The sequence below is a fragment of the Phyllopteryx taeniolatus genome, chromosome 16 (genome assembly GCF_024500385.1).
Source record: "Phyllopteryx taeniolatus isolate TA_2022b chromosome 16, UOR_Ptae_1.2, whole genome shotgun sequence".
In the NCBI taxonomy this organism is placed as follows: domain Eukaryota; kingdom Metazoa; phylum Chordata; class Actinopteri; order Syngnathiformes; family Syngnathidae; genus Phyllopteryx; species Phyllopteryx taeniolatus.
The window spans coordinates 12,493,213-12,507,765 of NC_084517.1; the positions used below are offsets into that span (position 1 = coordinate 12,493,213).

The following is a 14,553-nucleotide window of genomic DNA, read 5'->3' on the forward strand; positions in this document are numbered from 1 at the left end:
TGTTTTTCAAGGTGAAATAATGCACATAATCACACAGTGATTCATCCAACTTGGTTACAAGGTTGCTATATTACAAATTGTGACAAAACACGCGCACACAGAATTTTCTAGGCATGTACAGCCACAGTGTCTAGTGGCCCTGGATCCTACAAGATCGGCCCCTACATCATCTCTACATTCACACTGAAAAACACTGACATTTTTTCACTCGCTTGTTAAGTTATATTTAATATCAAGCCAACTCTTCTTGGAAGGATTTCTCCAGTCTTGTCAGAGCACCACTCAGTTTCAACACTAAAATAAATAATACAAGCATGCACAAGCCTAATGTAATGACATTGGCCATATTCTATTTATTTATTTTTTTAATATGCTGTGGGACAAAATAATGGAGTCATGCGCTGGGGTTTAGACATCCTTGTGTATACCCTTTGGTTGTCACAGTAGTTGCAACTAAAGTATTGTTTTTTTCTTCCATGTGAGGTAACCACAGTTATTTTTATGTCAGCATATGTTGTTGCACTGGCAATGTTTCACAGTGGTTCTGTGTCGTTTGAGTATCTGACTGGTCCAGCAAACCCCTCATTAAGCAGCCTTGTAGAAGGAAGTGGGCAGGACAGAGGCCTAATGAGGACCCCGATAAGGATGCGTGTCTTTATGTGTGTGTGAGTGTAAAGGATGGGAGGTTTTGCACAGTGAGGCTTTGTACCAGCTGCCAACACGTAATGTTCCGGTTGGGGAAGTGTTTCAGCTGAATATACAACACACACACACAGGCTCATCTCTGAGTCCCTGTAGCAGGATGCTGGATTCCCTAAAAATACTTATAAAGACAATGGAATTTGTGTTATGGAAGTTTCTGCCTTTTTGCTTCCGGAGAGGATCTTCCTTGTTGAACCCTACCAATGCGGCTGGATGTCTGTGTGCCTGCGTGCTTGCGTGCGTGCGTGAGTGAGACAGACACAGAGAGAGAGGCATGCAGGCTTTGGTTTCTTTTTTACTTGGTTGTTGCCCAGCTAAGAGAGCTACAGTGTTTTCTTATCTATTCCCAAATTGTTTTGATTGAAGTCGTCTGTCCTCCTCCACTATCCAACCACTGTTTCCTCCCACTCTTTTCCCTGTCCTATGCTGAGGGAATCCTCCATCTCGAGGGTGTGTCCTGTTGAACATTCCTCTGACAGGAATGTCTCTTTGGCGAAGTCCAGCAGTTTAGATCCTACTTATCGACCTCACTGGTGTTGTTGGAGGAGCAACCTCAGCTCGAGTTCATGCAAGAGCTCTAAAATGTGCATTAAATTTTACAGTAATGCTTTTTGTTTGTTTTAGTGCAAAAAGTGTACCATTTGTTTTTATTCATGACAATCAAATATCAGCGTTCACTGATTATTAAAGAGAATGTAATGAATGCGATTGGCTGGTGTACCCTGCTTCTCACCCGAAGATAGCTGGGATAGGTTCCAGTACGCCCGTGACCCTTGTGAGGATAAGCGGTACAGAAAATGGATGGATGGAACAAAATGGCCTCAAAGTTCAGAATTTTATTCGGGTGCAAATTAACATAGGCAGACATAGCAAAGCATTCATATTTGAGGGTATATTATTAGATGTGGGCGACATAATGGATGAGTGGTTAGCACATCCATCTCACTGTTTTGAGGTCATTGGGGGTTCAAATCTGAGCTCTGGCTTTTCTTTTTTTTGGAGTTTACATGTTCTCCCTGTGCTTGCGTGGGTTTTCTGCAAGTACTTTGGCTTCCTCCCACGTTTCTTAGGTTAATTGAAGACTAAGTTGTCCGTAGGTGTAAATGTGAGTGGGAATGGTTGTTTGTCTATACATGCCCTGCAATTGGCTGCCGACCAATTGATGGTCTACGCCGCCTCTTGCCCAAAATCAGCAAGAATAGGCCCTGCTTATCGGCGACACTAATGAGGATAAGCGGTACAGAAAATTGGTGGATTTTTACATGTAACCATAATACAACGCAGTATTATGAATATCTTTCTCGGTTCAGTGGTAATTACCACATTACTGGTAACCTTTTATTGCTCAGTGACTGTGTTTTTTATGTCTTGATGTCTGAATTACTGTCAATTGACTTGTCTGTTGTCATACTAGAGCGGCTCCAACTACCGGAGACATATTCCTTGTGTGTTTTTGACATACTTGGCAAATAAAAATGATTCTGATTGCCACAAATATATCATATGCTGTTACTTAGCATCACGGGATCTGTAATCTTTAGATAATGCTAATTGTCAGTCTATTTGTTTTGACTTATAACTATTTAGCTTTTACGACTAAAAATTACAGATAACGAACGGTATGTTGCCGTTAAACAAGATATTAAATGTTTTCAGCCTGCCAGAAGACTACAGATGTGGGAAATCATTAGGGCCTGTGGAATCTCTCCAGGAGCACCCTCGGCAAGCAGGGAAGATTCTAATTGGCTACAGCCGAGGCCTGGTGGTCCTGTGGGATGTGAGCAGCCGTCAGATAGACCAGTTCTTCCTTGGCAAGCAGGTACCAGAGCAAACTCAGCAAGTTCTCAGTGGTGTTCCTTTTCTTTTCTTTACAATATTATTTCCCAGAATTGTATAAAACAATATCTAAGTCGCGTAATTGACAGTAAACATTCTAGTCTGTTATGGCAGCAGGGAGCGCATGCAAGTTGTAGAAATATTAACCCTAGTTAATTTGTATATACTGTAGATATGCTAATGCCATACATGTTCATGTAAACCCTCTATAGCAGCTGGAGAGCCTGGTGTGGGAATGTTCGGGAAACTTATTTGTCAGTTCCCATAGCGATGGTGGCTACTCGGTGTGGACTGTTGCCGACGGCAACGCCAACAATCAGCAGCCGGTGTCCTCTACCATCCCATATGGTGAGAAATGCTCACGTGTCTATGTTTACCAGCTGGAATATGTTTGAGGCATGTGTTAAGTGCATAGTCGGCGGAATGGACAAAGTGCTTCCATTTGAATGTATTAGGGTGATTACAGCACAGAGACATATGGTTCTGGCAGGGCTCGTTTCATACATGTAACATCATCTGTGTCTAGCGTTTGACTGATGAGCGAGAAAGTTTAAACTTATTATTTAAACAGTTTTTTTTCTTTCTGCAATAGCTAATTTGACTAGTGATTTGCTTTGTTTGGTTGCAGTTCACATAACCTAAAGTTGGCAAGTCAAATTGTTGCAAAACTCAACCAATCAATCTTTTTTCCTTACATCCAAATATTGCATCACAAAGTGCTTTCCACAGTAATGTCAAGGTCAATACACGGGAGACATGGGACACAGCAAGCAGCATGACTGATAAAACAGTCAGGAAATGTCATTCAGTAAAACACTAAAAGCAAGGTGAAACTGATTTGAACAAAGGAAATGAAGAGTAAGAGCCATAAAAAGAGTATATGGGTAAATAAAAACGACTTCTTTGAACTATGTACACCGTAATAATGTCAAAGTACTTACTGAGGGCTTCCATCAGTTTCTCAGTAAAACATTGAGAGGTTTTCTTTTGTGTGGTTATCTTTTCAGGTCCTTTTCCCTGCAAAGCTATCAACAAAATCCTATGGAGGACAACAGAGACGGGGTGAGTAATTTGTCAAAGTGGTGCAGATTGTTTTTTAAATTTATAAATTTTCATTTGGAATCCATGGTCCAATTTATCGAACTGTTACCTCATGTCCCTGGCAGAAAATGCTGCAATTTATATAGCATTGTAAGCAAGGTGTGAATGACAAATAATACATATAAAAATAACTTGAAAGATTATACATCTAAGTTCTGAATAAATTATAATTTACATAAACAATGGAGAACAATTATCATTAATTACATTGCATACGTTGCCAAGATAAGGTTCTTAACCCCAACTGCTTTCTAAGATGACATCGCATAATCATAATCGCATGCCTTTGTGTTTGCTTCTGTAGCTCACCAGTGTTGTTGTACAGTGGAGGGATGCCCAGAGCCAGCTATGGCGACCGGCACTGTCTGACCATTCAGCAGGACAAAGACCACGTCACCCTGGACTTCACTTCCAGGGTCATTGACTTCTTTACAGTCCACAATGTTGAGCAACAGAAAGGTCAGGGGGCTACCAAACATTAAAATGGACAAGTTTTGTATTTACCGACTTAGACTGAACATTCTGAATGCTCATGATTGGTGTTAGTCAGTATGGTGTTACAGGTATGCTACAACAATACACTTAACGGTCTCTTTTCCTTCTAGAATTTGATGACCCATCGGCACTGGTGGTCTTGCTAGAAGAGGAGCTGGTTGTGATTGACCTCCAGACTCCTGGTTGGCCCTCTATGCCTACTCCGTACCTGGCTCCTCTCCACTCCTCAGCCATCACATGCTCGTGCCACATAACCAGCGTTCCTCCCAAACTGTGGGAAAGGCTGGTCAACGCTGGCAAAGCGCAGCAGGGCCACGAACGCGCACCCAGGGTGAGAACACATGATTTACTTCAATAAGATGCATCGTTGTCCATTTGTCCAATTATCAAAGGGTAAATATGCCCTCTCAAATGGAACCGAATTTATCATGATGCAACACTTTTGATTTCAGTTAGCTCATATTAAGCAGTGTGCAAGGTTCTATAGTAGCTAATTAGTCCTACAGTGAATGGAATACTCAATTACTTTTTTAAATTTATTTAGTTATTTTTATTATCATTGATTTTGTTGTTTTATTGTATTGGCCATACAGTATTGGTAATTGTGCACGGTTTCATTTTTTTCTATGCTAGTTGAGGCTAAGTCTGTAAATTGGTTTATTGGTGAATTTAGTAGTAATCTATTACGGGAAATCCAAGATGCACATAAGTATCTTAACCTGAACCTTTAACACAAAGCCACTCATGCATTTAGTTGTACTGTAAAAGTAATCTTATACCCACTCCACACAAATCTGCATGTACATGCACAGACTTCCTGACATTATATTTTGCTATAAAGTAGCATTTTGAAGCTTAGCTGTGAGGTGTTTTAAATCCAAAAGCACAAGTAATGTGTAATTACCTCAGTGAATGAATTTTAGGATGTTGTAATTATTATGATAATGACTCAGTTTAATCTTGCAGTGATGTTCAGCCAGCTATTAGTGAACAGGAAGATATTGTCAGTTAAAAGCTTTGCAAAGACTATGTAGCTTTGATCAGGCTCTCCTAAATCAAAGTCTACTTTCTGTGCAAAGCCAAATCAGATACACGCTAAGAGAGCAAAGCCGACTAAAGCTTTGTCTGCTGTATTCACACACGTGTTCATATGGTCATGTCTGTGAGTCAGAGCCTATACACTGTGATCTGTTGTCACAATACAGTGTAATTTTGAATATAGTGTATTAATTATAAGCAGTAAAGAAAATAGACGGGTGTATTAATTGTTTCTGTGCTCCTTTTTCAAACTGGGAATTCTAATTTATTGTTTTTGTTTGTGAAGAGCTGGCCCATATGTGGAGGGGAAAGCCTGGCCCCTCCCCCTAAACAACAAGAGCTGCTTTTGACAGGGTACCTACCTGCACGCACACACAGACATGCACAGATTTTCAAATCATAAACTCCATCATGATGAATTTGTTTTTAAATTTCTCACTTTGAGCGTTGAGGATATTTATTCCAAAACATTTGCAAGCTGAATTTTTCCTGCATTGCCGTGGCAACCATTAAAGAGCACGCTTTAATAACAGACATGTTTGGCAGAAGCAGTATTGGATGGGAGCTAAGGAATTGAGACATCTGGGCTCATTAGAATTTGGGGAGATGCGACAATTCAAACACAAATAAGAGGCACATTTAAAGGTTTCAGAGAAGCTTGGACACTAAAAATCACTTTCAAACTTGAGCACTATCATACCAAAGTTTTCAGTGTTTGAACTCTGCAGAACCGCTTGATTTAGGACACAGACTGGCACACCGAAGTGTGTCTTGCCACAATATTTCTTCACACAATGTGTCTTTTACAGACATGAGGATGGCACCGTGCGTTTCTGGGATGCTTCCGGGATTGCTCTCACACCGCTGTATAAACTGAGCACGGCCAACGTCTTCCACACAGATTGCGACCCCTGCGACGAGCCTCAGGACCCTAGTGATGACCCAGACATGCAGCAGCAGGAGGAGGAATGGCCTCCCTTCAGGAAGGTGAGAACGGAACATATGAGAGTGGAAGAGTAAGCGAGAGTTAATGTCTTTCCTCATCATCGGGAGTAATGTGAGAATCAAAACAGTCCGAGTCACATGCACACACGCGCACTCAGTGGCCTAATTTCTCCTCAGATTGGTTTCATGTGTGGTTTGCAGACAGACGCACCACATTTTTCCTGTTATTAGAACATGATTCTAAAGGGAAGACATGCTCTAGAATGTCTGTGTTGGGTGCAAATGTGCTTTTCCAACAGCAGGAGGGATGTGGACTGGCTTGGTGTTGATAGGAAATGAAGATGGAAGCACTTGATGAATATTTAAATGGTGTGGTTGGACATCATTGTCAGTGTTTGTGTAGATTTCAGTTAAACTGTCAAGGGACCTTTATCCTGACCAGATTATGGCCTATCTGCAATGCATTTGATTTTCTTTGTCTTAATATACAGGTACATTTCAATAAATTAGATTTAGTGTTAAAATTTCAACCCTCATTTCAAAAAGTGAAACTCATATTATAGTGGTGCACTACACACACTCCGATTGAACCATTTCATGATTTTTTAAAATATACTTATAGCTTACAGCAAACAAAAAACCCAAATTCACCATCTCTAGAAATTAAAATGTTACGTATAAAACTATAAAGAAACATTGGAAATTATTTTCAATGTAGAAACTAGGGAAGTATTTTCCCAATTGTGTGAGTACCGAAATAAATGGACTTCTATTTTATTGTGATGTACCTGTACAACACCTGCCTGGTGTCTTTTCATATTCCTTTTTCTTCCCACGCACTCGCCTACATGCAGACACACACTCTTATCTGCTGTATCCTGTGGTAACAGAGCTGCATGTTCAGGAATGGGGCCCTCTTATGGGATGAGAAAGTCTTTTCCTTTTTTTCCTCCCCTCAGTAATGAAAAACAGACCCATCACCCCATTATTTTCTGTGACCAACTTCTAGGAGATTCTATTGGAATTCAGTATGTGAGAGAGAGAGAGAGAGAGAGAGAGATATTAATGCATGTTTTCCTGAGTATGTATGAGTTTGAAGAGAGCATTGTTGGTTGGGGGGGGGGGTCACTATTTCCTAAAACTGCTGAGGTTAAAGATTATCTAATTGTATGTACATTCCAGCTGGCTCCTCCTGTCTGGCACTTGTTTCTGCCCTCAGTCCTGCCTGCTACTGACACACACACACACACACACACACACACACGTGTATGTCTGTATAATTGTATTGCATTGCAATGGTTTCCCCAATAAAGTGTCTGTCTGTCTGTCTGTGTAGGTAGGCTGTTTTGATCCTTACAGTGACGACCCCCGTCTGGGCATCCAGAAGATCAGCCTATGCAAGTATAGCAACAAGTTGCTGGTGGCAGGCACAGCTGGGCAGGTAAAGTTAGTGGACCATTAAAATGCACGCTCACCTTTGTGTGCAGTATTAATGTAACTATGTTAATCTTGCAACATTTGATAAGTGATACGTGTGCAATATGCATGCACATTTGTAAATGACCAAATTCCATAGTTGGCGCGCCTAATATTAGTCTTTCTTTACTTTTTACCTTTTAACTAGACCGCTGTCATTTGATCATATTGATCGTCTTGCACTTTTACTTTGCACCTTGCTGCTCTAACATTTGAAGTGCTTTACTGTGTCTGTATTGACCCCACGATGGTATATCTTTCTTCCATCATTTATGAAGTTACTTCATTTATCGTGTCACTTAAAACACAGATATGATCATATAACGTATCATGAAAAATTAGAGGATACCATTGGGATGTTGTATGTTTATAGTAGTAAAATGCAATGAACTTAATGTGTTTATCAGCTAATGGATCATCAGGGTTTAGTGGTTTTAGGATTTATTTTGTTTGGGGTCCTGAGTGTAACAGTAGTTCTGTGTGAAACTTGACAGAGTGATATTCCTTGATACAACTTTGTGTTATCCTTGGGTTGGGTCCAAACATCTTTGCTGCTCTGTTTCGTTGTCTGTGATTGGTTTGACTTCGTTTTATTGTTATTATTTTTATTGTGTCACATTTGCTTGATATCCAGCAGACCCTCGTTGTATTAACGAGCCCTCCGTGTTTTCCATCTCCCTCAGGTGATCGTGTTGGGTCTGAGCGACGAGTGCTCGGACCACACAGTGGACGTCTCCGTGGTGGATCTGCTGCAGGACAGGGAGGGCTTCACGTGGAAAGGCCACGACCGACTGGAGCCGCGCCTCAAACCCGCTCCTTTCCCAGCAGGCTTTCAGCCGCAGGTGCTGGTGCAGTGCATGCCGCCAGCCTCGGTCACAGCTGTGGCGCTGCACGCCGAGTGGAACCTCATTGCTTTCGGGACCAGTCATGGCTTTGGCCTCTTTGACTACCACAGGAGAAATGCCGTCTTGGCCAGGTATTACAACATGCCTATTGGGTCTAAACAAATTATATTTCGGCTATATTGGTCTAACTCCTCCTCCTATGTATTCCCTCAAGATGCACCTTACACCCTAATGACTCCCTGGCTATGGAGGGTCCTCTGTCAAGAGTCAAGTCCTTGAAAAAGTCTTTAAGGCAGAGCTTCAGACGTATCCGCAAGAGTCGAGTGTCTGGGAAGAAACGCACCATCACCGCACCCACCAGCAAGGTATGCGCTTGTTTTTTGTGGAACGGTGAGACTAATGATTGCCTGAATGTATTTCTATGTTTTGTGACTTTGTGCACGTGTGTTCTGTAAAGGTTCAAGAAGCCAACGCCGCCCTTGCTGAGCATGAGGAAATGGCTCCCATCCAGCGAAGGATTGAACCTCGATCAGCAGACGACTCGTTGTCGGGAGTTGTTCGATGTCTTTGCTTTGCCGACACCTTTCTGCGTGATGGTGTGTTAACTTGCTCTTTGGTATTATTAAGAAGTTTGCCTTTTTCAAATTGTAAAATGTAGTACAGTGTAAACTGTACTACATTAAAAATTTTAATTAACCTGTGTAGCAACCGGCGCCCCTCTACAACTTATATACTTGTCTGTCACTTAAATCCCTGCTATAGTGACCCCCCCCCCAATATTTGCTGATTGGTATACAATTCTTTGGTGGGAACCTATTCTGTTATTTGCTGTAAAGTTATTTGCTATATTCTTTGCTCAGGCCAAGGATAGAAAAGTGTTGCTCTGGTGCTAACTTGTGGCATCTTGGTGCCTAGGAACTATTTTGAATTGAGATTCTCATAATGCTTTGCTGGCATTTTGTGGAATCTATATCCAATTAGAAAACTTTTTCTGGGGGTATCAATTACTCATGGATTTTTGCTATTCGTGTCAGGACGCTGACTCTATTCCCCACAAATAATAGGGGTTCACTTTAAATCATAGAAATCTATGGTGCAGTGGACCCCCACATGCTCGCAGTTCAGCACCTGTGGAGTCACTTATTCGCTGATTTATTTAAAAAAATATATTTTTTATTTTTTTATATATATATATATTTTTTTTTGTAATGCGCATTAGTAATCCGCGGTCTGGCCCACTAATGATTTTTATTTTATTTTAATAGTGTACTGACTGTAATGCCCTTTTTAACCTTTAATTGAACACTGGGAGAACAGTAAAACATAAATTGAGTGAACACTCTTACCCAGGAGTTTCTGTCACTCACAGCTCATAGCCAGACACTCACTCGCTGACGTCACATGCCAACCTGCCAGGCGCCGCCTCTTAAAGGAACACACATCTAACACGCAGACACTCCAATACGTACAGTATTTTTTATACAGTTTATCAATGCATTTTTGTGTGCGTGTTCAAGTATGTGTATAAAATTGTTTAGTGTGTGGGAAGGATATTACTACTATAAATGTTTCCTCATATGGTCTCTCAAAATTGCAGTTTTGCTTACCATTTGTTGAGTGGTTATGGAATGCCCCGCAATAAACTGGGGTTCACTGTAACTGAAACAAGTGTTGCAGCTTTTTAATGGCACCAACTGTGTACCAGGCACACACCACGGACCCACGCTGTGGGCAGGCACCAACTCAGGCAGTGTGTACGCCTACGCTCTGGAGGTGCCCGGCGTGGGCTCGGGACGCGGTTCCGAGCGAGGGGTCGCGGGTGAGACCGCCGCTTGTGTGGAGGCAGTGTTGGGCAAAGAGATACAGCTGATGCACAGAGCACCCGTGGTGTCAATCTGCGTGCTGGATGGACGCGCCAAACCTCTACCTGACCCTTATGAAGCCTCACAGGACCTCGCCAGCGCTCCGGATATGTCCAATCCTCACTCTGTGCTCATCGCCTCAGAGGAACAACTCAAGGTAACATCTAAATACAGTACAGTGGTGCCTTGTCTTAAAAGTTTAATTTGCTCTGTGAATACCCTCATAACTCCAAATACTGAAATCACCTTTCATGATTGTAATTGAATGAAAATGCCATTAATCCATTGCAGCGCTCCAAAAAACGCCCCCAAAAAATATTCGCAATGTTTTTACTAAGGTAAAAACACTTTACATTATTGTACTTTATAAAACCATACAGTAATATAATTTAATAGAATGTAAAGAATTAATTGTGCATCATCATTATTCAGTGGGCTTTTTGCTGCTCATTCTGCTGTATGCGCCTTAGCCACCAGGGGGCCATATAATACATACAGACACACTGCATGTAGATTTGATGATGAAACAGAAGAAGATAGTCTCAGCTAAGCTGCCATAATAGTCATTTTTCACAGAGCATAAATATATATGCCTGTGAGCATTGTTGTATGCTCTCTCTGTATTGCTTCTGCTTGGGTTTAAATATAAGTTGTTTAAAGGTTCATAATTACTGCAGTATCGGTGTTGGGTTTGTTAGTTTGTATATGGCGTTGTGTGTCAGCATTAAGATAGCGGACTTGCGTAAGTTAATGTTATTTGGCTTTAATACACAACCTGTATTTTTTTGTTTGTTTGTTTAGATTAGTAAATTTCAACTGGGAGTGGCAATAAACAGCTTGAAGCAAGCCCTTGGCATCTTTTACTGTGCGCCAAACTGCTGCTGATTATTGTGAAGTTCAATGCCAACACAATTGTGTGGATTTCTTTCTCTCTAGGTGTTCTCTCTCCCTAAAGTAAGCGCCAAGACGAAGTTCAAGCTTACGGCTCACGAGGGCTGCCGGGTGAGGAAGGTTGCCCTGGTGAGCTTCAGCTCCACGGTTCAGGAAGACTACAGCGAGCACACGCTGGTGTGTCTCACCAACATGGGCGACATGCACCTCTTCAACATACCTGGCCTCAGACCACAGGTTGCTTGACAGTTATTCCTTGTTTATGGAAACTGTTATTCTTCCCTACAGTCGCGTAATCTCGTTACCACACCATTGTTTTTAGGTGCGTTATGACTGCATCCGTAAAGAGGACATCAGTGGAATTGCATCATGCGTCTTCACCAGAAATGGACAAGGTGAGGCGCAAATAACACTTTGTCATGTGTCTTTAAAATGCTAGATAATACAGTAGTCGTCAACATTCCAAGTGTGTCTAATTATTGTTTGTGCAGGATTCTACTTGATCTCCCCCTCAGAATATGAGAGGTTCTCCTTGTCTGCGAAGGTCTTCACTGAACCACTCTGCTCTGTCACACTGGCGCGACTGGCCAGGTAACACATGATTAAAGCAAGTTACATTGTGTCCTACTAAAGCCCCCATCTCTATGATTGTTTAAAAAAAAAAAAAAAAAAAAAAAGCGTACAATCTCATTCACCCCTAAGGACAATTTAGAGTACATACTTACATTTTCTAAAAATTTTTTCCGTGAAGGATCTATGGAAACAAAAAAAACCCTGCTTCACTGCTTGTTTCGTTTATTTGTTATTTGGCCGGTATCTTTGCGAAGAGGGGGTGAACATGTAACGGAGTACCGTGTCCTTTTCCTGGTCAATGGTGCACTTTGGGCTGCATCAAGTGAAAACATTTTTTAAAGACAACTTCCATTAAACCAAATACTGTAGATCAGTGAGTGATTCCTGACCGCAGTGCTTCGACACATTAGTGTGTCGTGAGAGATCAAGTGTGCTGCTGGAAATGTAACTTAATTAGTCTGAAAATTTCAATTTATTTACAGTAAAAAATCGTGTTTTTATTCATCTTTGCTGGTAACATATACAGTGACAGGGAGCTCAATTAAATTCTCTTCCACGCGATGGCAGAAGGTTAAATTAACCTGTGTAGCCACCTGTTACCATTCCTACTGTGTTAAATGACATTGTTGCCTAAACCTCGCCATGACAATGGCATACTACAGCATGTCAACATTTGCACGTCCACGTGCCAAATCTGTTGGGTCCCAGGATCTCTCACATTGGACGCTATTTTGGAAATGTCTTCCACAGTTGAGCGCCACCTTCGGGGTGCTAGTGAAACTGAGGAATTAACATGAAACGCTCAATCGCTGGCAAAGTAAAGCGTGTGTTCACGTGTCTCCTCAGCGATGGCACGACGGCGCTGCCGCAGGCCAACGGAACACACAAGAATCAGATGGGACAAGCTGAAGGTAACACGCACACATTTCTCTGCCTTGTTTTCTTTCTTTATTTGTCTCTACTTCCTCGTTTCTTCTCCCTCTTCCCTGATGTTGCCCTCTTAAGCTCCATTTAAGCAGGGGTCCCCTCTGGTCTCCATGGTGACCATTCAGCATGCCCCAAATGGCTCTCTCGCTCAGCTCCTCCCCCTCCTGGTAGGAAAGAGACCCTTGTGGAGGCCACTGTCATCATTTTTGTTGATTTTAGACAACGGCTATCCATGCTGGCAACAGAACCCCATTGTCTACTTTGGAAAACTGTCCACAATAAATAAATAAATACATCAACACAGTGCCAAGGAGTATTAGGACCGCGATGAAAAGAAAATGACTGTAAAATTACTTTAAACTTGTTTTTCTCATACTACAACTTTATTCTTGTTAAATAATGCTTTTTTTATTCTAAAGACGAGTCTCGGTCAATGACCACTTTAATTTTTTTTTTTTTTTTTAGTAATATTACAACTTATTCCTTCAATAATAGTTCATTTTCTCAAAATTATAACTTTTTTGTTTCTGCCTTTTTGGAATGCTTGGAATATTCAGCAGCTCGAACAGGAAGCAAATGTCGTCGACTAAAAGCTTCATCGCAATGTTCTGACTTGTCCCTTGCAGGGCGAGCTGAGGAGCCCCCCAGCTCCCTGTCCTCTCCCGTCTCAGACACGCCCCTGGACTCCCCTCTTAGCTGTGCTGACACCACTCTAGAATCGACCGGGGAGCTCACTGTGGAAGACGTCAGAGACTTCCTCACGTAGGCGCACATTCAAACACACGACTGGTCTTTATTGACATTGTTCCTAAAAGCAACTTCACAAAAAGTGTTTTATCGTTTGCTGTGCAGCACCGTGGACGAGGAGGAGAACAACCTGAAAAACATCCAAGAGGAGGAAGGACGCCCTGCTGGCATCCTCATCAATTAAACGGGTGACGACCGGTTAACACATGGCACCACCTGATACCGGGTTTGACCAAGTATAGCCCATTTAAATTATTGGGAGTTATTAGGAGTTCTGTCATATTTGTTGCATTCATTTTCCTAACATTGGTTCATTAAAATGTATTTATTTTTCTAAAAGCATCATTAAATAATTGTCAAATTGATTTATTGTAAATGGTAAAATATGAAGCTCTAGCTTTAGCCTCTAATAGCGTAATTGTCATTTTAAAGGTCATTTCTGAACAGCTTTTGAAAACAAGAAAAAACCAAGAATTCAACAAACCAGAAAGGTCCAATTGCCTTGATTCAACCTTTGCTGATTACAGTGACCGGGAGGTTGACTATCTACAAAGACATTAAGAACAAAAACACAATTTTTACCAAGCACTGTTAGGCTAACAATATTCGAAAATCTTTTTAATGATGTCCACAGGGGTGAAGCAGCGCACAGCACATTGTAAAAGGAAAATAAAACAAATGATAGTTCTACTAACTAACATCTATATCGCTTCACTAATAGTGCTAGTAGCATGCAGATGTCAACAAGTGCATAGTTTTACCTCACTAGTAACAGAATTTTTTTTCTACTGGTGCGGAAATATCGTACAGTAGTAGCAAACCTTTTAAGCAGTTATTCGATATCCTTGATAACCCAAATTAAGGGGAATGTACTCGTACGCTCTTTGTCCTCACAAGTAAGACAATTTAGTGCACTAGTAGAGTGACGCGTGTGCACGGGTAAAACAACTGTCTTACTAGTAACGTGTTTTCCACTAGTGCCTTGCAGTACTGCATGTCATTTCTGTTTAGTAGTAAAACGAGTAGGCCACACTAGAACAAGTTATCTGTGCACTGTATTAGTACTACTAGTGAAGTGCTAGATGTTCACTAGTAACATATTATTTATGTCACTA

The 14,553-nt window shown here is 41.4% G+C and overlaps 1 protein-coding gene across 1 annotated transcript in view; it reads left to right on the top strand.

Annotated features, from left to right (window-relative positions):
• llgl1 (LLGL scribble cell polarity complex component 1) overlaps nucleotides 1-14,553 on the top strand; it is a 39,272-nt gene that overhangs the window by 22,020 nt on the left and 2,699 nt on the right. Inside the window, exons 6-23 of the mRNA XM_061749733.1 lie at nucleotides 2,359-2,521; nucleotides 2,751-2,886; nucleotides 3,546-3,600; nucleotides 3,944-4,098; nucleotides 4,245-4,465; nucleotides 5,459-5,526; nucleotides 5,982-6,159; nucleotides 7,454-7,558; nucleotides 8,277-8,569; nucleotides 8,653-8,803; nucleotides 8,896-9,034; nucleotides 10,144-10,457; nucleotides 11,237-11,428; nucleotides 11,514-11,586; nucleotides 11,683-11,782; nucleotides 12,611-12,675; nucleotides 13,318-13,453; nucleotides 13,544-13,626. Of these exons, the coding sequence (XP_061605717.1) occupies nucleotides 2,359-2,521; nucleotides 2,751-2,886; nucleotides 3,546-3,600; nucleotides 3,944-4,098; nucleotides 4,245-4,465; nucleotides 5,459-5,526; nucleotides 5,982-6,159; nucleotides 7,454-7,558; nucleotides 8,277-8,569; nucleotides 8,653-8,803; nucleotides 8,896-9,034; nucleotides 10,144-10,457; nucleotides 11,237-11,428; nucleotides 11,514-11,586; nucleotides 11,683-11,782; nucleotides 12,611-12,675; nucleotides 13,318-13,453; nucleotides 13,544-13,622 (2,623 nt within the window). The 3' untranslated portion in view covers nucleotides 13,623-13,626. The remainder of the gene's footprint in view (nucleotides 1-2,358; nucleotides 2,522-2,750; nucleotides 2,887-3,545; nucleotides 3,601-3,943; nucleotides 4,099-4,244; nucleotides 4,466-5,458; nucleotides 5,527-5,981; nucleotides 6,160-7,453; nucleotides 7,559-8,276; nucleotides 8,570-8,652; nucleotides 8,804-8,895; nucleotides 9,035-10,143; nucleotides 10,458-11,236; nucleotides 11,429-11,513; nucleotides 11,587-11,682; nucleotides 11,783-12,610; nucleotides 12,676-13,317; nucleotides 13,454-13,543; nucleotides 13,627-14,553) is intronic.